Source organism: Lissotriton helveticus, chromosome 5_1 (genome assembly GCF_964261635.1).
Source record: "Lissotriton helveticus chromosome 5_1, aLisHel1.1, whole genome shotgun sequence".
Taxonomy (NCBI): Eukaryota; Metazoa; Chordata; class Amphibia; order Caudata; family Salamandridae; genus Lissotriton; species Lissotriton helveticus.
The window spans coordinates 1,282,276,899-1,282,301,483 of NC_136065.1; the positions used below are offsets into that span (position 1 = coordinate 1,282,276,899).

The following is a 24,585-nucleotide window of genomic DNA, read 5'->3' on the forward strand; positions in this document are numbered from 1 at the left end:
GTACTGTTTCCCAAAATGTGTCTTTGGTCGATTTGCTTTTGTCACTAGGTTCTGTCATTACGCTATTTGTTTTGTTTTTTGAGTCATTGCTATATGAAGCCACTAGCTCCTCCCACTCGAGAGGCTAGAAAGTACATGTCACAATTGGAGTTACGGTGGGTGTTGTGGGGGGGTCGCCTGACTATGCCCCAGCGGGTGTTGCTTCAATTGTTATTGCTTCGTTCTCTTGAGTAATTTACCGGTGTTTGGGAGAGTAGCTGGTAATTTCCACGCTGAGTGCCTTGGGTTTTTGATCTACTCTTTGTACTGTGTTATTTAAACTCGCCTGGTAAGCACATGAGTGAACCGTAGAGATTGGTCCTAGTTGTTCCGAATTTGGAGTGTTAACCGGAAGGTAGAATTCCTCTGTCTTTAGGAGGTGCTGTTTAGATTTAATAGTTGTGTCTTTTTTTGGTGCTTCTTGCTGGCATGATTTTAGCGTGGCTCTCAGGTTCTCTTCTTGCCGTAATCTGGGGGAGTTAGGCAGATTTGTTGGAGGGGGACCTGGTGGGCCCTGTACCTGCCTGTGAGTATAAAAGTGTTGAGTATTGTGTTTGTACGTTATCAATATATTTGGCGGAATCCCCTAGTTCTGCTTTTTGATTAGTGGTACCAGGTTCCGCTACATTTTCTAGGTCTATGTCTCGTCTCTTCTAGTTTGTCATTTGGTTCTTGGTCTTTAGTGGACCTGATGTTGATTAAGTTCCTGTTGCTTGTTCCATTTGATTCTAGTTGTTGTTTTGTTTTATGGGTCCGTCTTATGGATTTGTATTACTGTTTGTTTTAAGTTTAGTTTTGTGGTGGACTGAGGGAGTAAATTAAAGTTGCTTGGTTGAAGAGGAGTTTGCAATCTTTTAATACCGCTAGTTTTTGAAAATATTACGGTGCCTGGATCTTTCAAAAATGCGAATTTGGTGTAAATCTTGGGCTGGAAGTAATGTGGAGTCTTCTGTTGGGAGGAGCCCTCTATTGTAATTAAATGTTTTGTTCCCGGACTCGCCCTTAAGTTGGCCACTAGGTCTGACTTAGCGCCTTTAGGCATTTCTTTAGATGATGTCTTGGTCTGGTTTGAAGAGGCATTGTGGGAGGTTCTGCGAGGGCTGTAGTATATTAAACTGTCAGTTGTTTTTTTTTTGAGGAGCTACAGCGCTCTTCAAGCGATGATTTGTCGCTATTGTCCTCAAGCTTCCCACATTTGACTTTTTGGGAGTCTGAATTAGAGCCAAGGGGGTCATCGACCTTGCTCCCATTGTTAAACACTTTTTTCCTTTTTATGGATTTTATTGCTTTTTGCTTTGACTTAGGGATAGTTGGGGTCTTTCTTACTCTACCGGACCTCATGTTTCCCCAGTTAATATGCTCGTGTTTTTTTTACTGGTATTGTTTGCTGGTTTTATTCGCCAATAACCTCGGTATCCGCTCAACGTCGGTTTTCCTTCGTTGTGATTTAACTAGGTTCTGTCTCGTTGCTGTTGGATTAAGTTGGTCACTTGGTAGCACACTTGGCACAAGCCTTCTATGGGCAGCAAGGATGAGGCAAGGACGGAGTGGGGTGGAAAGCTGGGCCCACTTAAGCCTCTTTGGTAAAAACTCGTATCAGCTCGTGACAGGAGGACTCCCAGGGGTACTCAAGGGAGGGGCTCGGACTCGGTCTTGATCAGGTGCCTGATGTTGGTCATAATTAGATGACTCACGGTAAGCCCCCACAACCCCCCCGCTGACAGAGCTGACGAGGCTGCCAAGTACACCTAGCTCTGTGTCACATACCCCCCCCGCTGCTCGCTGCTCTCACCTGCTCCGCGCCCTGCTCCACTCCCTCGCCACTGCCCAGTGGTCTCTCGCAAGACTGTTGCTCCGTTGTTCCTAAGTACGCTGTGGATGTTCTTAGGAGCTCTTAGGTAAATGTTCAATTCCGTTCTGTTCTGCTCTACAGAACGGTAAGAGTGGGGGAGGGAGGTAATACCAACAGCAGAGCAGGGCTGAGTAAGGCGAGGCACTGTAAGCGGTGAGAAACAATGATGAGGGTGATGAGAAGCAGTGGCGGCGGAGCGGAAAAACACCTAGCCGGCATCGCTCTGTTCTGCAGCTGCAGCGGGAGCGCGAGAGCGGAGAGTGGAGGAGAAGCCAGTCAGCCGGCCAACCTGCTAGAAGCCAAGAGCGGAGTTCCTGTCCAGTCTGATCCGGACGGGGAAGGGACGCTGCCAGCCCCCAGCGGGTGCAATAAGTTCTGGCTTTTACCAGCCTTTTCAGGCTTCAGCTGGATTTTCCGGACTTCCGCGGACCGGGTTCGTCACGGCAGCCCGCGACACGAGTGACGGGGATGGCGGCGGCGGGAATCAGGGTGCTGGACGAGGCATGCTAGGGCCTCGCAGGACGCTCGTAGCGCTCACAACGGCAACAGCAACAACCGGAGCCGGAACCTCTGCAGTGAATCTATGCCTCCAGTGTTGGTTGCACCACTGCACTCTCAGCTAGATCTACTGGCTGATCAAAATCGTAATCCCGCCAGGGGTCTACTGGCAATGGATGATTTTTTTAAACATTTATTTTTATTGAAACATAAAGAATCAACGTTTCACAGTACAGTTTCAAATGCGAATAAGATACATAGAGGTGAAAATGCAATCAAGTTCTGAATCATTAAACATGAGCTATTACATCAATTATGGGGACTGAGAATCTTCAAGCTGGGGAACGCTTGGGTGAGTACAGATATTTCCACGGTAAACATTCCAGTCAATCCAGATGGAGGACCATTTTAGGGGGCATTCCCGCGCCACATATACTGTCTTTTCCCTGAACATGCAATTTTTAGCAACAAAATATATCCAGGCATTGACAAAGTAGACAACTGGCACAAATTAAATATATCAAAAAACACAAGTAAAGAAGGCTAACAGGTAATCATGATTTCATAAAATTTAATAATAATGATAAAAATTTGATAAACACATTCAATTAAACATTCAAAAATGATGAAAGATACAAGGGATAATAAAAAGAGAATGCAATATTCGATTGTTATATTCTCTATAGGGTAATAAGGAAAAGGGGGGGGTTAAAATGATTTTCCCAGCTGATTATAAACGTTGATGTCTCTCTGCCAACGCGTTTCGACACCAAGGTGTCTTCGTCAGGGCAATATCAGCATATATCTATAATTTAAAAAATATAAACATTCACCAACCGAAATGAAATGGTGCATTCTGGAGAGAATACACTTATCGGACAGCAATGGAGGTGAGAAAGTAAGAAAGAAAAAAAGAGGTGTACTGGATCTTTACCCTGGGCACTTTTGACCGGGGGCTGAATCTGGAACTGCCCTGGGAAAATGCTATCACCTAAATAAATTATTGAGCAATACATTCATACATGGCTATCTAAATTATGAGAAATAATATAGGTTCAGTAAGCCCTACAATAATCTATTACACCTGCATGACTATTTAGGCCCTGCTGACAATCTCTGTCCCCATCTTTTTGATTTAAACCCCCTTTTTTCTCCAAACTTTCTTTTTCATCATGACTCTAGCTTGCGTGGAATCGAATTAGTGCCCCTAATATGTAAATGTGCTCTTGCACTTTAAATGAGGGTGGAGTTAGAACAATCCACCTATAAGAAATCCCTATAAAAGAACCTATCAAGCGGAACCTTACAATTCCTTATTCGTGTCTCCGGATACATCCGTCGCCATTATACACGTCGTGGTACATCTCTCATAGCAGGTAAGCGTCTTGCGAACGAGCTGTTAACATGTAGGATCCCCATAATTAGAATAATGCAGCGTCTCTTGGCTTTCGATAATTTTATGGGAGAGACTAGGATATAATTGCAAAAGCATCGGAAACAACTCGTGTGATGTATGCTTTAATATTTGTGCACCGGTAGGGATGCACTAGTGTTTAATGTGCAACGTGAGAAACTGAATCTTTAGTTTTACGAGTGCCGTCTCGCTTTACACATAAAGGGTTGAGGACGGGTACCTTTTGCCGTGACCTCTGCTACAACAGACGTTTTCCCGTGTCCCGGATGCCTCCCAAATAATGCGGACACTTACGAAATAATACGTAGCATTCTGAGGAGCGCATTTTAAGTAAGCACAATTTACTAATTTGACGGCTGCAGAGCAGTTTTTTGAACTAGTAGTTTAAACCACCTCACGCTGTAAATATCACGATGGGAACGAACATTCATTATTATGTTTGTTTCTTTGTTTTCTGCTAATTGTATAGAAAATAATTCCGACTATCTAACCAAGGAATCTCTCGAATACCGTCACAAACGACCCTGCTGTTAATTAAAGTAAGTGTAAAATGCGCGAGAATAGGGGGGTTTTTGTAACTGACTAGCAACAATTAAGTAGCTAAAAACATCATCCTCCCCTCTCTCTTTTTCTTTTAAAAGCATAGGAACACCTGAATATGTTTTAGAACAAGAAGTCCTTTTTTCCGCGACGGAAGCCAATTAGATGATAAATCAAAGGTAATATCTGAAAGCTCCCAGACAGATAAAAATAGGAATCTAAACCTTTAAAAGTTATTTCACAAACTTTACAATTTCTCCGTAGGTAGCGGAGTAATAGCAGTACAGAATCCGACATACTGTTCCAGTGTGTGTGTTTTTCAACAAATTGTAAAGAATGAATACATGAAGGTGCACAGAACCATTCCCTAGCGGTACGTTTTATACATATAGATCTGATGTATAGGAAGGTTATATAGTACATTTTCGAAGAGGCCTGCAAGGGCAGGTCTTATTCACTACCTCGAAATGGTTGAGAAAAGGGTTTATAGGAACATGTAGATATCTCTATCCACAGGTACCCTCATTAAGAACATGACAATATAGATTTTATCTATCCATCCCTTTGTGATGGTTAGCAAAGTGATGGGTAGGGAGAGAATTGGCACAAGTGATCTCTGTATTCCATTGCTCTCTAGATTAATTCATTATTTCTGAGGATGCTTAATAGATTGTTTAATGTGTTACATTTTCCATCTGTATTCCATTGCTCTCTAGATTAATTCATTAATTTTGAGGATGCTTTATAGATTGTCTAATGTGTTATATTTTTCATCTCTCTACCATCAGCCACTAGTAAAATCTTTAGGGATGTATATAATTATGGAACCCTATTATAGGCCCCTTCTTCGAGAGACTGATGGAGGGTTTTGTGGAAACTTGAACAGTAAAGATACTGATAAGTCGTTTAAAACATTTTGTGTGTTTTTCATCCCTATATGTTCGCATGTGTTCATGAATATTGTGGTTGTATTTGTCCTTGGTGTAAGACATAACTGGCTAAAAGAAAAGAAAATGAAAAAAAGAAATGTAAAAATATCGGTATATACACAAGTAAATATCTATTGTAATTTTGATTTTTTTAAATTATAGATATATGCTGATATTGCCCTGACGAAGACACCTTGGTGTCGAAACGCGTTGGCAGAGAGACATCAACGTTTATAATCAGCTGGGGAAATCATTGTAACCCCCCCCTTTTCCTTATTACCCTATAGAGAATATAACAATCGAATATTGCATTCTCTTTTTATTATCCCTTGTATCTTTCATCATTTTTGAATGTTTAATTGAATGTGTTTATCAAATTTTTATCATTATTATTAAATTTTATGAAATCATGATTACCTGTTAGTCTTCTTTACTTGTGTTTTTTGATATATTTAATTTGTGCCAGTTGTCTACTTTGTCAATGTCTGGATATATTTTGTTGCTAAAAATTGCTTTGCCCTGATCCAGGATTCTGATCTCATTCAGGGGGTCCCTGTTCTAATGCCATAATTTTCCCTGAACATGCACCAGTTCATGTCCGTTTTCCAGGCCTCCAATTTGCGTGGGTGTGTTGCCCTGCACAATTGTGCAATATTCCATTTTGCAATCATTAAACCCAGTGTGACCCAAAGTGTGCATTTGGTGTTAAGGTCTGTGGGCTCCCACACATTTAGGAGGCACCTCTTTGCTTCCGTGCCGATTGTAATCGGGAAAACCTCACTAAGGACTTTGTGTATCTTGCGCCAGTAGTGCTGAATCTGCTCACACTCCCACAGGATATGCATAAAGGTCCCCTTCCTGGCCACACTGTCTCCTACAACCCCCATTCTCCGCTCTGCCCATAAGCACCAGACACAGCCCCTTTATATACACTCTGTGCAGAATTTTAAGTTGCACGAGCCGCAATCTGGCTGAGATGGCCACCTCTCAGGGAGAGGCCACTGCTTCTTGCCAGTATTCATCATCCAGCACTATCCCATCTCTTTCCCAATGTTCACTAGTGCGCTGGAGAAGGTCAACAGAGTTATTAACTAGATTTTTATAGGTCAGCGAGATGGCTTTTGTTGGCAGATAGCCATCAGTTTCAATAGCAGGGCGTGTCGAATCTGGCGGTATAGGAAATGCTCAGAGTCTGCCAAGTCATATTCTTGTAGTAAAGTAGTGAAGGCTTTCACCTCCGCTTTCACCCAGAGGTCTTTTTTTTGGAGATGCTGATTAGGTCCCATTTATCAAACCCCCTTGACAGGTTCCCCAGGACTTCGGAGTCTCACAAAGGGGTAGCCAGGTTGAGTTTTTGCTCCAAGCCCAAGCTCCTATTAGCGGCGTACAGTATTTGAACCACATGGTTACGTTGGTCCTGTCAAGGAGAGTCACCCGGGTTTAGAGTATAGTATTCTGTTGTAATTTCCTCCCGGCAGGCGCCATCTGTCCATGGCATAGCCTGGGTCATCAGCGCGCCGATGTGTCCCATAGTTTATGGCCACAGGGTGTGCAGCCCAATAATATTTTTTAGGGTCTGGAAGGCCAATACCTCCATCATACCAGCTAAGATTTAGTTCCGCCAGCGCTATACAGGGTTTCCCGTTTCATAATAGAGCCCTCTGCAGACTCTCGATCTCTCTAAAGTAACTTGCGGGGACCAAGTTTCGAGTATTTTGCAATGAATACAAAAAGCAGGACAGGGACATCATTTTTAAGAGCAGCCCTGCCTAACAACGAGAGCGGTAGCGTCATCCAGTTTGTCGCATCTCGCTTCAATCTTTGCAGGGGAGGAAGCAGGTTTTGGTCGTATCGACACTTAGGGTCTGTGGTAACGAAAATTCCAAGATACTTAAAGCCCACAGTGGTGGTTTGCATGGAAAGGTTCCTTGGCAGGACCGGGGGGAGTCTCTTAAGGACATACAATATTGATGTATTCCAGTTAACTGAGTAGCCAGAGTACCGGCCAAAGATAGCCAAGATGCCCAGCAATGCACTGATTGAAGATTTCGGAGAGGCAAGGAAAAAGAGGATATCATACGCATACATAGAGATGCGGTCTTCCCAGGTTTCTGACCAGCGCGGTCCTCGTATCAGTGGATCCCTGCGAATCCAGGACGCCAATGGTTCCAGTACCAGAGCGAACAGGAGGGGGGACAGAGGTCAGCCCTGGCGAGTTCCGAGACTTAAATTAAATATTTCAGACTTTTTGTTATAGACTACAACTTGAGCCAGGGGTTCAGAGTAAAGGAGCCTGACCTATTGGATGAACTTGGGCCCAAACCCCATTTTAATGAGGACTGCAAAAAGGTACGGCCATACAACCTTGTCAAATGCCATTGTGGCATCTACAGACACTACTGTCGCTTTTTCTTGAATCGTTGCCACTCTTCTCATCACTCCATGCACTCTGCGCAGATTTAATGCAGTGTTACGATTAGGCGTGAAGCCCGACTGGTCAGGGTGTATCAGACTACTAATTATTTTGACAAGTCAAGTGGCTAGAAGCTTGGCCAGTATCTTGGGTTCTGCGTTCAACAAGGAGATTGGCCTGTAGGAGGCACACTCAGTTTTTGACTTCCCTTCCTTATGAATCGTAACCAGTGTCACAATCTTTTGGTCTCGTGGAAGCACCCCCATCTCCTTACTCTCTTTGAACATGGCACGCAAGTACGGGGCTAGTTTGTCAGGTCTAAGTTTGTACAGTTCTATCTGTGCAAAAATCAGCCGATGAGAATGCAATTTAATTGCTTTACCATAATCACACTGGGAGCACTTTCTCACTGCATAGAAAGCTCTCGTAGGGACATATTGTAACCATACTTTATTTCAGTTTAGTTTCAGACTGCTCACTATGTCCTAAAGATGATCTTAAATAATTAAAGATCGAAACGCCGTCGACCCTCACAACAGGAACCCCCTTCAATGTACATATTCATGTGGAGTTCCATTTCTGTTGTCATTGTGATGTTATGTTTTTAGTTCACCCTCACTTTGTCACATTACACACGTTACCACTTTATGTGAGCACCTGATAATAATTCAAATTACCAATTGAAAGTATCTATTAAATAACCTTTAATCTATATATGTTTCCCTACATCCTTGCTCCCTTGCTGATTAATTGTCTAGTCTAAAATTGAATTTGCATGGACCTCTCTGGGTCTTTCATTCTGGACCCACTAAGGCCAACCCTGAACCATTGTCCTCTTTAAATAAATCGGGTATCAGAGCACTTTACATGAGCACCAGTTTCGTTACAGATGGACACATTCATTTTTGTTAGGCACAGGGAGATTAAGGGATTTGCCCAGAATCACAGGATGTTGAGCGTCGTTGCCGAGATTCGAACCCAGTTCCCCAGCTTCGAGGTCGACCGCTCTAGCCGTAAGGCTACATCCTCTTTTAGGTCATCGCCCCAAAAGGTTGGAAGGGTTATGTCCCTGAGTAGTGCTAGAGCATCGCTTTCAGTAGAAGTCACCATAATGAGTCGCGAATGTATTTGCAACTTCTTGGGGATCGGTAATGAATTGGCCTGTCCGGTCTACGAGTTCCGGGACTAGCCTACTTGCGAGCTCTTTCTTGTCAAGCAAGGCGATCAATTTCCCTGACTTATCCCCGAGATCATATATCCTATCTTGGCTCTCTCTCCCAAACTCCCAGGCCCTATCTGTAACAAGTGCCTTATATGAGTCCCTCTTTAGCAGGAGGACATGGAGCTTCTCTCGAGTTACGACTTCAACTCACCAATGTGATGCTTTTATCCCAGCCTATACACTTCAGGACCTGTACGCAGTAGAGAATTCCCTAATACGGATCGGTTATACTGTGTCAATTCAGAAGAAGCAAACATACAAAAATCCAACCCCAACTATCCCCCTCCCTGCTGCCCTGCCCTCTGGGCTAAAAACTGCCCAGAAATACCCTGTGCAGAGTGCCTGTCGCCCAACGGTTTAACTAAAAGTAGAAAATTCGGGGAGTCGGTGCCTCTCTCCCTCACCTACTAGGTGCAATTAGTGTCCCGAAAAGGGCCGGGCCGATTGATCAGCATTAAAAAGTTAACAATAGTCCATCAGGTCCTCGATCGCCCATAAGGCGTTCTACCTGTGTGACTTAGTGAGCATATGGATCTCAGTGTCAGGTAGGCATTGTGTGATCCGTAGGGTGGCACGTTGAGAGCTGGACAGCCTCTGTCTCAATTGGCGTTATGATCCCCGGCTCTTCGCCACCCGTCCAACCACTCAGTCGCAGACTCAGAACAGTAAAAAAACAAGGCCTTGCCGTCCGCCTCGACATGGAGTCGGGCCAGAAATAACATTGCATACTTCAGTCCCTTGTTTCAGAGTCTTTTCTTTACAGCAATGAAGGAGCGCCACTGCTTCTGCACAGCTTCAGTAAAGTTTCAGCATTGTCATATCGAAGTGGTGGCGCCACTCTGGCAGTCTGTAGCACGACATCTCTATCCCTGTAGTTTAATAGCTTGGCCAATATCGGACGGGGGGGGCACCGGGCTTCTGGCGACCCCCCTAGTACTCTGCCCCTTTGCCTTTTCCTGCACCCCAAGAATAGGTATATTGTTGCGCTTGGAGCGTCCTTCGAAGGATTCCAGTTTCGCTTTTGTGAATTTTCTATTCGCTTGCCGCTCCTGGATCTCAATCTGCAACTGTGAAGTGTCACCCACCAAGCTTGCTGTAGTGATCTCAAGTTGTTTGACTTTTCCGTTTTTCGCGAGGTCTGCTCTTATCAGCATCACATCCGAAGAGATGGTGTTCATTCTCTGCTCCAGCGAGGTCCGGACTCCAGTGATTGCCGCCATGACGTCACGTAGTGCAGGTTCTGAGATGTCCCCCTCCGCATCCCCAGGCGACTTATCCTTCGATTGCTGTTGGTCCAGGAGCACCGTTTCGGGAGAGTGTATCGGTCCAGTTTGTTTTGCTGGACACTTTTGGTGCCCCTCGTGTTCGACATCCTGGCAGGCCGGATCCGATGTCGCGGCAGGTTCACCAAGTCACGGGCAGCCTCGCTGGTCACCACCCCTTAACTGTGGGAGAGGAGGGGGGGATTTGGTATGGCTTCGCCTCCACACTGTCTCTGCTCCACTGGGCACCCGTGCCTCCGCGAAAAGGGAAGTGATGAGAGCCTCAGGATTCACAGCGCGCCCTCCAAGAGCCCCTGATTGCAAGGGGGGGTGTTCTGGGGAGAGGAATATCACAATCCTCTATGGTTTAAGAGGCTTTGGCCCCTCCACCTCCTAGTGGCTCACCACGTCCAGTCCTCACCTCCGTCAAGCTGGCTGGTCCCACTTGCCCCCAGGCCTCAGAACCATCAACACCCGGGCCCCGCAGATCGAACCTCACCATGAGGCTCAACCTGTCTTTCCTGGCGAGGGTTGGGCACCGGTAGCAATTCGGGCGCAGCAGGGACTCGCTGTACCTCTCTGATGCCCCTGTCGATTGCTCAAAATTCCGCTGCATCACAGATCTCCAGGCCGTATCCCAGCATCACCTGCGCCCCTTCGCTGGGTCGGACACGTCTCCCACTGGCCTTCTGCTGCTGCAGTGGGCGCCGGTCGTCACGCAGTGCGGCCCACTCTAGTCTGCCGCTGCTGGCAAGAACCAAGTTCCGATCGATGGGAAAGCGCAGGACCAGTCCCCGGTCTCGCATTAGACTCAGCCCGCCTCCAATTCCCCCAATGCAGGTAAGGCCGCCACTCAAAGGTACCGGCTTTTGCACAAATGTAGGCCTCAGCCAGCGAGGTCTCCAATTCCGGTTGCCGAGGTGCTACTGGCTCAGGTTAGGGGTTGCTACGATCAGCGGAATGTCAGAAGGCTCATTCCCGACTCAGGTACAGGATACATGTGGCGGATCTGCAGGTGGGATAGGGATTCTGCGGAGCGACCCTAACTTGCGGCCATCTTGCTACGCCGCGTAGCCATGCCCCTGGCAATGGATTATTTCCCTCATCTACATCATCTAAATTATCTTCATGATAATCATCAGGCTGTGAGGGTGGAGAGTCCTGCGGAGTAGTAAGTAGGCAGTGGCTCTAGTGTAGGAGAAGGTGGTGGTGGTGATGTAGGGGAACGAAGAGGAAGAGGAGAAGGATTAGTCCCGGTATAATTCTTCTTCAGTGGAATTGTATATGGAATGTCCTCAGACTCTTGTTTATGCTTTTAAGGCAGTTTAGTGAGCAGACATCCTGTATCTGGATTAATGTACAGTTCTTTTTGACTAGGATCTGTTTGGGGAGGTGGAAAGTAAAAAATCAGATTCTGTGCTGTAGGAGGAACGTCTTTCAATTTCGACGACTTTGGTACCGGAATATATTGCCCTTTCGGTGCAGAAGGTTTTGGCTTCGAAGACACTTTGGATTTGACGTCGAATGTTTCAACTTCGATGAGAGTTTTGCCTTCGAGCTCCGTGGTTTCGGCTCCAACCCCGTTTTTGGTTGACTCAGTCCAGAGTTGGAAGGCTTGACTACTTGTTTTGGTGCCGGACCCAAAGGCAGGCGCTAGAAACATCGTCTCGGTGTCGACAGTGATCCGAAGGTAGGGATGGCATCAAAGCCTTATGACTGATAGGTTTTGGATTTCGGAGCAAGGTGTGTTCTTTACTCAAGCGACCTTGACCGTGGCCCAATGGTAAGTCCTCTCTATCTCAGAGTCAGTTTCAAGCACCAAGATGGACTGCTCCTCCATTTCCTCTTCGGCACCTTGTACGTAGAATTCCCCCTGCTCGGAACCTTCGCCAAAGATGTCCGACGTCTTTTCAAAATTTTGGATCTTCATTTCACGAAGTCAAGCCAGACTATTGTGGAGAGTCGTTTTGGATCGAAATGATCTGCACGCGTTTCAGTCCTGATTCTTTCAAACTGAAAGGCGGAAAAAAAAAAACAATCTTAACAATGGAGTTGATGCCCATGAGCTTTGTTACGGAAAGGAGGAGTCATCTTACCTAGTGACTGGAAGAACTTCTTCGAAGAAAAACAACTTGTAAACTTCCGGACTCAACACTAGATGGCAGGAGTATACAAAGCATGTGATCTACAGTACACATGCCTTGAACATTCCATTCAGAAAGCACCTAACCTGAAGGCACTGCTCTGGATGAACAGAGTGCTTGCTTAGACAACATGTACCTTCTCAAACAAATCGAGGAAACCAACTGATTTCTTTTTTTAATTCTTGCAGAGTAAGAAAATAGAAGAAAGAGCTTGGTGAAATCACATGAAATCTTTAAAATCATATTTGACTAAACAACGTAGCAAACAATGGCATTTCAGTAAACAAAAGCTCAACTTGTTTTGTGCCATTGCGCTTCGTCTGGAGCCTTTTCAGTTCGCTCTTTTGGCCAATCAATGGAAGATTTCAGTATTATTTCAAACCTACGCTGTGCGCAAATAACAGAGCATAGAAATAACATGAAGATTGTTAATTAAAATGTTATTTGTAAAGAACTCTTACAAAGACACAAGAACACCCTACACCTTGTCAATACGTGATAGTATTTCTAAATTAACCAAGAGTGAAGCATTAAGAAGACATTTCTTTTAGGGTTTGAGGTCTGTTACCCAGAGGTGTGTAAAGCAGAAACCAGACCTTGTTACTGGTGTTTGTAACTCTAAGGTTCAACATGTCACAGAATAGGTCTAAAGCCCATACTCACTTTTTTGAAGATCCACTGGAGGGAAAATGTTGATGATTTGGTTGCAATTATGTGTTTCTCTTCAGAACTATATGCTCTTTAGCATTTTAAACAATATATTCAGGAACGTGTTCTAGGACCTGAACAATTTGACCCCACTCTTTCAAGAATTTCTCCACACAAGCCCCTCTGGAAAGCCTGAAGTAGCCACCTTTACTCACTTGGTCAGTGATACCTGCATTGCCCGCACTCCTCTGATATTCTTGTAGAGTCACCAGAGGCCAGCACCCACTACACACCAGTTTTGTAGCAAAATTAAACGTTTCCCTTTGGATCACTAAACAAAATGTAAGAGGGCTGCAGTAACTAATACATGCTTACAAAACAAAATTAGTGTTTCATGGCTAGAAATCATTGGGAAACATCATTTACCACGAAGGCATTACCACTACTAACGTTTACCACGTGACACTTACCACGCAGGGTGCCTTCCACGCAGGGTGCCTTCCACGACGTCTTTACCACGGGCTGGGGGGGAGACGTGGTATTCCTTCGAGTCGTTCTGCGTGGGCTTGGGGGGCAGAGGGGGGCTGGGGGGGGTCTCCCCCCCCAAAAATAACAAGCGGGGGGCAGAGGGGGGCTGGGGGGGTCTCCCCCCCACAAAACAACAAGCAGTTTACTTTAAAAAAAAAAACGAACATAATTTTAAAAGAAAAAGGAAAGAGCCTCCCCCAAAGACGTGCCGTGTACGTCAAAAAAACAGTCCTTTTTTTATTTTGGTATACGTGTTTTGACGCTTGTTTCAATGGAGGATGGAAGTAAGGGCTCGTAGAGAAAGACGTGCAGGTAAGACGTTTCTAGGCGTAGTAAAATCCTACGTTGTTAATACCAGCGTGGTAAAGCCACTTGCGATGTAAAATTCGCGTGGTAAAGCCATGCGTGGTAATTGAAATCGTGGTATAATCATATATTCGAAATCATTAATACTTTTCTCCTAGTCTGATATTACACACTACCAAATTGAAGGAGACACTAACCTGAACGCTTTGTGGCCATTGGTGTGACATTTGTCCAGTGCCCTGTGTGAGGGTCATACTTTTCTACCGAGCTTAAAATGTTCAGGCCATCGTATCCTCCTGCAAATAGATGAAACAAAATAAATAAAGACAAAAATCCTCTATACTTTTTTAATGGTTCGAAATGACTTGAATATACCCTTTTTAAGAATGAAAAGTTGGATCACCCCAAATCCCACCAAACTCTTAATGACGGCTTCCAGGAAAGCTGTCTATCAAGACCACAAAGAAGCCAGAAGCCTTTTATAAGCCAGTAAAAAAGGCAGCAGGATTTGCTACAAACTGCTTTCACAGGTGTGATTGCACAAAGGAATCACCGTAATTAAGAGTCGTGAAGAGACTCGTTTTCATCTGGAGAAGCAGCTGTTATTCCTGTTTGCAGCTTCAGGAACTCGCCTATCAATTAACTAACAAAGATGGAAGACTACATTTTATAATTTATCTGTATTGCATATAACATACCAAAGTGCTATCTCAAAAAAGAACAGGACATTCATACAAATTACAGCCGCAGAGAATACAATGAGCCTTCCCCTCTGTGGCAAACACGGTCAACTAGTCAGAGATTAACGGACAAGTTACTTACCTTTGGTAATGCCTTATGTAGTGGGGATTCTCTCAAGCTGCAGATTCCTCATCTTAAGAGTTATCCCCAGGCATCAGACTGGATCTGGAAAAGTTAAATGAGCAGTACCCCTGCGTGCCGGTAGTTGGCGTTAATCTGCTTCGTCCGGCGTCATCCACGCTGGGAGTGATGTACGCTGTACCTAAATAGGCACCACCGAGAGCACAGACCTGTTACTTTTCACAACTTTCCACGCCAGGAGCCATGAAGAACGCTGACCACTGGTGTGGTAAACTAGGGCCCTAAAATGGGAAAGACCTGTCCCTAGAAATTTGTTCACAGGGTGGGTAGAGGATGGGTGGGTTAGTAAGGAATCAGAAGCTAGATAGAGCCTCTACCAGACAAGGGGTTACCAAAGGTAACTTGCCCGTCTGATAGAGACTTCTAGCTACAGATTCCTTACCTTAGAATAGATAACCAAGTAATACCTCCCAGGAGATGGGTCTGCGAAAAAATAACATACCAAAAAGTCCTGCAGGACTAAACAGGCAACGTACCCATCCTGACAGACCCGACTGACCAGGTAAAAGTGTTTTGTGAACGAGCGCAAGGAAGCTTACGTTGCTGCCAGGCAGACATCCAGGACTGGTCACAGCCTTTGGCTCTAGTGGAATGAGCACGCAAACCCTCAGAGGGTTGCTTCTTAAGCAATGCGTAACAGATTTCCATGCAGAGCATGATCCATTGGGAGATGGTCCATTTCTGCCCAGCCTTTTCCTTCTTTGCTCTAAGAAACCCCACACAGAGTTGGTTGTCGACCTGGAACTCGTTTGTGCGATGATGGCAGAACAACAACGCTCTTGTTGGATTCAGTCGGTGAAGTTGCTCCTCTTACTTCGAGGGATGTGGTGGAGTGTAAAAAGTAGGCAGAGTGATGGACTGGCCTACATGAAAGGGAGTGATGACTTTTACAAAGGAAGCTCTAGTTTGTAGTATCAGCTTGCCTGGAAGATGTTCAAGTATGGAGGCTTGAATGACAAAGCTTGAACCTCATTGACCCTCCGGGCAGATATCATTGCCACCGGAAAGGCTGTCTTGATGGTAAGGAGCCTGAGAAGACAGTTTTGCAAGGGCTCAAAGGGACCGCACATCAGGAACATCAGGAAGAGATTAAGGTCCAGCTGAGGCACAAGAAAGGAGGAGGAAACATATGTTGCTAACCTTTCAAGAGCCTATGTACAATAAGGTATTTAAAGAGAGATGTCTAGTCAGGCAACCACAGAAATGCTGAGATAGTAGAATGATAACCTTTTGAGGTGCCAAGAGCAGAGTACTGCAGGGTAAGGGAAAGTATAAAGAGAAGAACTTGAGAAAGGGGAGTAGAAAGGGGGTAAGGAATATGCTACTTACCAGTATGCATCTGTTCTTGGCATGTAGGGCTGCTGACATTTATATCTATGCATAGATCGCTGCCTAGTGTTGGGTCCGGATGATTGCACATTGTTGTCCTGGAAGAGTCTTGGAAGTATCACGAGATAGGTGGCTCCTCCCTTGGACTACAGTGCGCATGGGCATCCTCTCCATCTTCAGATTGTTTTTCGCCATTGTGGCAGAGATGGAGTGTAATGCAGTAAGTGATGACCATGCCTGAGAATGATTCTGAGTGCTACAGCTGCGACAGGCACCGGGGAGGAGGGCGGGCGATATAAATGTCAGCAGCCCTACATGCCAAGAACAGATGCATACTGGTAAGTAGGATATTCCGTTCGAGGCATGTGGGCTGCTGAATTTATATCTATGCATAGAATAAATAGCAGTATCCTCCTTAGCGGCGGTTGCCCGTGCCAGCTGCAGCAGTCTGAAAAAGAGTCCTGAGAACAGCCTGACCTACAGCAGCTTGCTGTTTGGAGTGTACATCCACGCAGTAGTGTTTGGTGAATGTGTGTATGGTGGTCCATGTGGCTGCTCTACATATATCCTCTAGAGGAATGTTACCTAGGAAAGCCATGGATGCCCCTAACTTGCGTGTGGAATGCGCTCTTGGGGGAACTGTTAATGGGCGTTTTGCTTTTTGATAACAGATTTGTATGCACTTAACGATCCATCTGGCTATACCTGACTTAGAAATGGGGTTGCCTTTGTGTTGTGGAGAGAAGGCAACAAACAGTTGCTTAGTCTTCCCGAAATCCTTTGTCCTGTCTATGTAATACAGGAGAGCTCTTTTGACATCTAACGTGTGCAGTGCTCTGTCTGCTGCCGAGTTTGGATTTGGGAAGAAAACGGGCAGTTCTATGGTTTGGTTAATGTGGAACTGCGACACCACCTTAGGCATGAATTTCGGGTTGGTACGCAGCACCACCCGATTAGCATGAATTTGTATGAAAGGCTCTTGAATAGTTAGGGCTTGAAGCTCACTAACTCTCCTGAGCGATGTTATTGCCACTAGAAAAGCCACTTTCCATGTCAGAAACTGTATCTCACAAGAGTGAAGAGGTTCAAAGGGTGGCCCCATTAGTCTGGTGAGAACTATGTTCAGATTCCAGACAGGTGAAGGAGGGTGTCTGGGAGGAATCACTCTTTTGAGTCCTTCCATAAAAGCTTTAATGGCTGGCACTTTAAAAAGAGAAAGATGCTGCCTGTTTTGAAGATAAGCTGCCATTGCGGCCAAATGTATCCTAATGGAACTATATGCCAGATTGCATCTGTATAGGTGTAACAAATAACATATAATATTTTGCGTGGATGCATCTAGGGGATTTATGTCATTATTAGAGCAAGGGTCTCCTACTGGACCACCAGGGATGGGGCGCAGGCAGGAGCGGGTGGAGGAGGGCCTCGAACACCTACCAGACTGAGGTGAACGGGGTCAGCAGCAGAGACATCAGCTGCAGGGGGAGAAAACAGGATTCAGTAAGTTAAGTTGCTCCTCTTACTTTGAGGAATGTAGCGGAGTGTAAAAAGTAGGCAGAGTGATGGCCTGGCCTACATGAAAGGGAGTGATGACTTTGGAAAAAGAAGCTCTAGTTCGTAATAACGGCTTGTTGGGAAGATGTTCAAGTATGGAGGCTTGGATGACAAAGCTTGAACCTCATTGACCCTCTGGGCAGGTATCATTGCCACCAGGAAGGCTGTCTTGATGGTAAGGAGCCTGAGAAGCCAGTTTTGCAAGGGCTCAAAGGGAACGCACGTCAGGAACGTTAGGAAGAGATTAAGGTCCCACTGAGGCACAAGAAAGAAGGAGGAAACATATTTAGCAAACGTTTCAAGAACCTATCTGCAATATTAGAAATAGACATCTTTGATCTAATTGAATGAACATGGTCAACTACACATGACACAAAAATAAGTGGTAGTTTCACACAGATGTTGTTAGCAAGAAACGCCTATCCACTGAAAAAGTCTGAAGTTTGGGAAGAGTAAGCCAACATTTTCATAAAGACATATCAGCCACGGTAGAAACAATTTATAAAGTCACAGGCTTTCAACATATCATTGCTTTGTGAAAACACGAATGTCATGAAAAGGATCTTCTTTTGGGACATATGCTGATGAACCTAAAGTCGTCCAAGCCAAGGAAAGTGCAATTTAATATAACCCCCATCCCACTTCATGGCGCTTAATCCCAGCCTATCCACTGAAAAAGTCAGAAGTCTGGAATGAGTAAACCAACATCTTCATAAAGACATATCTGCCACGGTAGAAAAAATTTAGAAAGTTATAGGGTTTCTCCATACCATTGCTTTGTTAAAACATGAATGTCATAAACCGGATCTTCTTTTGGGACATATCCCGATGAACCTAAAGTCATCCGAGCAAGAAAAGCGCAATTTAATACAACCCCCCTCCCACTTCATGGTGCTTAATCCCAGCCTATGTGTGCCAATTTAACCTATCATTTATCAAACAGATTGTAGCATACTCACTGATTCATTCAATGCCCCTTGACTAGATAATACTCCCCCACAACTGCAGTTCCTACTTGACTATAACATTCCTATCACAAAAGGTGCTATAAAGACCAAGACCAATTTCTTCCTCCTTTCCACTCCCCTCCCCCCTCCTGTTTGGCAGTCTAAACATGCTACCAATCTACACCAAAACGACCAGAAATAATCACAGGTCTCAAGATGATACTAATGCCGTTAGAGATCCAATGCATGTTGGCATAGGACCGGATCCCCAGCACCCACAGCGCCTTAATTCAAAAAGCCGCTTGGCTGTCATGCATTAACAAAAGAGGAAAAAAAATTGCAATTTAGTTTGTAAAAAAAATATATTTATATTCCCGATGAATAGTGCCCTTCTGCTGACGCATAGTTAATACTGTGAAATATTTGTAAATGGAATGACACGTCTAAATAGGATGGTAGAGTGATCAAACTTTACTTTTTTTTTTAAAATCATTTGACATGAATGAAGTGCATACATTGTTGATGTTAATTTGAAAGGCTCAATAAAGAAATTAAAAAGAAAATATACATATATATATATACACATATGTATGTATATATATATATATATATATATATATATATATATATATATATATATATATATATATATCCAATTCCTGCACCTCGGCCTTGGATGCCAACGTTATATATGTATATATATCTCAGCTCACAATCCTCTTCCCTTACAAGAAGATACCAGCACTCTAGGAGACGTTTTCCAGATTCAATTTATTCCAGATAGAACAGACGCGTTTCGGTGATGCCTTCCTCGGAACACCTCTATCTATCTATCTATCTATCTATCTATCTATCTATATATATATATATATATATATATATATATATATATATATATATATATATATATATATATATATATATATATATATATATATATATATATATATATAAAGACTCATTTTGAGTTAAGGGCAGCTGCTGTGAGCTATCATAGTTGTTCTATTTTGGTCAAATTCAGCACAGGGTTATTTTCATCGCAATTACAACAGAAGCTCACAATGCTGCAACTCAGAAAATGGCTGTCAAAAACAAGATGTCAATGACATTAGCTTCTCGCCTCCAGCTTGTAAAATTAAGTCCAGTGAATACCAGAAATCACAGGGAAACAACATAGGACACAAGCAATAGTGCAGACCGCCAAAATCATCTTGATGGACCTGTTAACAACCCCTGAGATTATTGTCCACCTTCCTTCACCCAAATTAGGAAAAGGGTCCACCTTAATATTTCAACAAGGCTAATTTGTTTGTATCCCATAAGTAACGGTATGACATTACATTTTGGCTGTGTCTTCAACCATGGGCTAGCTGGACAGTAATGTCACCTCATAGATAACTGTGATAATATTAGATCACCAGTCATAGAAATACTGTTGACAATTCATATATGGCGTGAAACAATCAATTGTTCAAAGAATAAATGGACTACAGTTTGGATCCGATTTTAAAGGTCATGCTTTGAAAGGGAATGTGAGAGAGGAGGATCTAGTGGAGTGTTAGGCTAGTGCTCCACATCTTATGGAAGGCTCAGCACAAGTATTTTACATTAAATCCTCAATCTGTTGCGAGAAGTAAAACTGCAATGATTAACAAAACATGCAGAGAAATATTGATTCAGGAGGAACCAGGAATTATATTCCATGCTCTCCTTATGATCACGGCTAGGACTGTGGTAACTCTCCACTCTGTGAAGCAGCCTTATTGTGATGAATGTATTGCAGAAACAGAACAAGAATAATAGACACCCTCTTGCTACTCATTAAAAGGCACCTACCCAGGCAGTAAATGACACCATTGGCGACCACCAGTCCAGCTCCTTCTCGTGCAGTCTGCATATCCCCCAGCATACTCCACTGGTCAATGTTGGGATCATATCGCTCCATGCTGGTATGACGTCTGCTCCCATCGAAGCCCCCCGAAACGTAGATCATCTCTTTAGAATGAAGGAAAAAGAATCACAACCATTTAAAATGCAGAAAAAGTAAAACAAATCCTAACAGCTTTCGAATTAAATATTAACTTCACAAATCCAACACTCAACAAGGGCAGCTTTATGTGTCACGTGGTCAGGAAAGGCCAAGAAGAACTACCATTTACATGCTCACGTTTCTTAAGTTGCCTTCTCTTTTACACACGACTTTTGACATACATTTGCATGTGTGTCAATGTAGGATAATATTCTCAGAATCTGCATTGCTTACATTTCTACTTCATCTGTAGATTATCACAACACCTTGCACTTTGGTTATTTGCCTGGTTGGCAACCCCTCTATCCAACTAGAATAAACAATTGCGGCCTAAACGCACAAGTTAGTTACCTTCCGGAAACAATATATCTGTAAGAAACAGTAGTTAGTGTTAGATTCCTTACCTTAGAATATCCCCAGGCATCAGACTGGATCCGGAAAGTTTTCGTCAGCAGTACCCCTGCACTTCAGTAGGCGTCGTCTGCAGCTCCGCGTCTGTCGGCGTCGTGATCGTCAGGATGACGTCGGAGTACTTAGACGCCGCCCTCCCGCGCTGACGTCCGTTCTGTACATAGCTTTCCGCGCCAGTAACGCAGAGCCATGATAGAAACTGACACTGGTGCCATGAAACTAGGGTCCTGAAAGGGATGTCCTTAACCCTAGATATCGTTTGCAGAACAGGGAGGATGGGTGGGGCGGTGAGGAATCTAACACTAACTACTGTTTCTTACAGATATATCGTTACCGAAGGTAAGTAACTTGTGCATCTGAAAGAAACAGGTTAGTGTTAGATTCCTTATCTTAGAATAGATACCCCAGCAATACCAACCCCGGTGGTGGGTCTGCGAACCAAGATCACACCAGAAAGTCCTTGAGAACGGAACGGCCGAAAAAGCCATCTCTCCGGACTTGGCTGTCCAGACAGTAATGCCTTGCAAACGTGTGCAGCGAGGCCCACGTAGCTGCCTGGCAGATGTCCTGCAAGGGGACTTCCCAACCCAAGGCAGTAGTAGCCGCCATGGCCCGAGTGGAATGGGCACGAAGCCCAATAGGAGGCTCCTTCTTTGCCAAAGAGAAGCAAACCTTGATGCACAAGACGACCCACCTAGAGATGGTTCGCTTGTGCATCGCCCGTCCCTTCTTTGCGCCCACGTAACCAACAAAGAGCTGGTCGTCCACCCGGAACTGGGGTGTGCGGTCCAGATAGAATGACAGCGCATGTTTTGGGTCCAGACGGTGGAGCCTCTCTTCCTCTTTTTAGGGATGTGGAGGCGGATATAAGGTGGGCAAGGTGATGGACTGCCCGATATGAAAGGCTGTGACCACCTTGGGCAGGAAAGAAGGACGAGTCCTGAGAACAACCTTGTCCGAATAGACAGAGAGGAAAGGAGGTTTAGAAGATAGAGCCTGGAGCTCACTCACTCTCCTGGCAGAGGTGATGGCAACCAGGAATGCAGTCTTAAGAGTCAGAAGACGAAAAGGACAGTTATGAAGTGGCTCAAAGGGAGCGCACATCAGATATGTTAGAACAAGATTCAAGTCCCACTGAGGCATCACGAAGGGAACAGGAGGAAACGTGTGTGATGCCTTTCAAGAATCTATTTACAACAGGCTGATCTGGAAGTCTTAAGAAGGCTGAAATGGCCGAGAGGTACCCCTTGATAGTGCACAGAGCAGAGCCCTGCTGGGCAAGAGAAAGAAGGAAGAGGAGAACCTCAGAAAGGGGCACAGAGAGTGGATCCACAGCCTTTGCTGTGCACCATGCCACAAATTTGTTCCACCTGCAGGCGTATACCGTTTTTATGGAGGGACGCCTGGCTGCCAGAATCACATCACAAACTTTAGGAGACAAGTCAAATAGCCTCAACTGCTGCCGCTCAATCTCCACGCATGTAGGTGGAGACTGGACAGGTTTGGGTGGAGGATCGTCCCCTGCTGCTGCAACAGAAGGTTCTCCTGAAGAGGCACACAAATCGGGGGACCGACTGACATGCTGAGTAGCTCAGGATACCAGTATCTTTGTGCCCAGTCCGGAGCCACAAGGATGACTTGGGCCCGGTCTCGGCTGATCTTTTTCAGCACTCTGGGCAGAAGTGGTATAGGCGGAAAGGCGTACAACAGACCGCAGCTCCACTCGCGACGAAAAGCGTCGCCGAGCGAGTGCTGCCTTGGAAACTCCAACACGCAGAACTGATGACATTGCACGCTCTCTTCGGTGGCGAATAGATCTAACCAAGCTCTCCCCACAGCTGAAAGAGACCTTGCGCCACGTCAGAGTTCAGACGCCATTCGTGATCCATCATGCACCGGCGGCTGAGTTTGTCCGCCCTGGCGTTCAGGGAACCTGCCAGGTGTTGAACCACCAGGGTGACGCCCTGGTGTTCCAGCCATTGCTAGAGGCGCAGAGCCTCCTGGCAAAGGGTGCACAATCCCATCCGCCCTGTTTGTTGCAGTACCACATGGCGGTGGTGTTGTCCGTGAACACCTGCACTATACTTCCCCGGACAGAGGGAAGGAATGCCTTCAGTGCAAGTCGGATCGCCCGCAGCTCCAGAAGGTTGGTATGGAGCCGGGACTCCGCTGGAGACCAGAGGCCTCTGATCTCCCTCTCTCCCATGTGGCCCCCCATCCCAGGAGGGACTCATCCGTCACCACTACGTGCTCCGGTTGGGGTAGGGAGAGAGATCTGTCGCTGACCCAATCGCGGTTTGTGAGCCACCACTGCAACTGACTCGCAGTGCCCTCTGAGATCAGGACATGGTCGGACAGGTTGCCCCGATGCTGTGCCCACTGAAACTTCAGGTCCCACTGCAGAGCCCGCATCCGCCACCTGGCGTGATGCACCAGAAGGATGCAGGAGGCCATCAGCCCCAGGAGCCGCAGCGTCAACCTGACCGAGACATGGGATAAAGGCTGAAAGATCGGAATCAGAGCCTGAATATCCTGAACCCGCTGCTCGGGGGGATAAACCCGAAACTGCGCAGAGTCCAGAACCGTTCCGATGAAAAGGAGCTTCTGAGAGGGGCACAGGTGTGTCTTCGGCACATTGATGGAGAACTCCAGAGAGTGCAGGAGGTCGGCCGTAGTCTGGAGGTGGGAGACGACTGTTTGGGGCGAGCCCGCCTTCAACAACAATCGTCGAGATAGGAAGACTGAAACCCCTGATCTGCGCAGATGAGCTGCGACCACCGCCATTCACTTCCGTGAACACCGAGGGGGGCTGGTAAGGCCAAAGGGGGGCACTGTAAACTGAAAGTGCTCCTGGCCTACCGTGAACCACAGGTGGAGCCGGTGGGCAGGCAGGACTGGGATGTGGAAATACGCGTCCTGCAAGTCCAACGCTACCATCCAGTCTCCTGGGTCCAGGGCAGCTAGGACCTGAGCCAAAGTCAGCATCTTGAACTTCTCCTTCCGTAGGAAGCCGTTGACGCTCCCTAGGTCCAAGATAGGGCATAGGCCTCCTTTGCCCTTCTTGGGTACCAGAAAGTAGTGGGAGTAGCAACCACGTCCTACTTCTGGCCCAGGAACACGCTCGATGGCCCCCTTGGCCAAGAGGGCCGTAACTTCCTCCTGCAGAAGTTGCAAGTGATCCCCCGACATGCGGTTGTACTGCATTGGCATGGCTGGAGGGGTCGCCTCGAAGGGGAGGGAGTAGCCCCTTCGGAGTCCGTGGTGTCAAGTCCACACCGGATCAAGTAGCGTGCTGCATCCCGCCCGGGCTTGGGCGAGCCATATCCGGGCCTCCTCCGGGCACTGTGGCAGCACCTCTGCAACCGTGTCCCACAGAGAGTGGGTGTAACAGCCCAAAAGGCAGGCGGTGTTGACAGACCGCAGCCCCAAACTCAGGGAGGAGAGCAGCTTCTTCCCAAACTGATCATACCTTTTGGATTCCCGATCCGGAAGAGCGGTCGGGAATGCGGCCTGGGACGTAGAGGCCTAGATCACCAGGCTCTCGGGGGTGGGGTGAACGGACAGAAAGCAGGGGTCGCCCGTAGCCGGGCGGTGGTGTCGTGCCACGTTCCGATCCACAGGGTGGCCTGTGGAGGGCT

The 24,585-nt window shown here is 45.9% G+C and overlaps 1 protein-coding gene across 2 annotated transcripts in view; it reads right to left on the minus strand.

The window, feature by feature from the left end:
* KLHL12 (kelch like family member 12) overlaps nt 1–24,585 on the minus strand; it is a 557,433-nt gene that overhangs the window by 59,345 nt on the left and 473,503 nt on the right. For both annotated transcript variants that reach the window (XM_078644106.1, XM_078644107.1), the window contains exons 9-10: nt 20,344–20,502; nt 13,993–14,091 (exon numbers count right to left, since the gene is read on the minus strand). In XM_078644106.1, the coding sequence (XP_078500232.1) occupies nt 13,993–14,091; nt 20,344–20,502 (258 nt within the window). The remainder of the gene's footprint in view (nt 1–13,992; nt 14,092–20,343; nt 20,503–24,585) is intronic.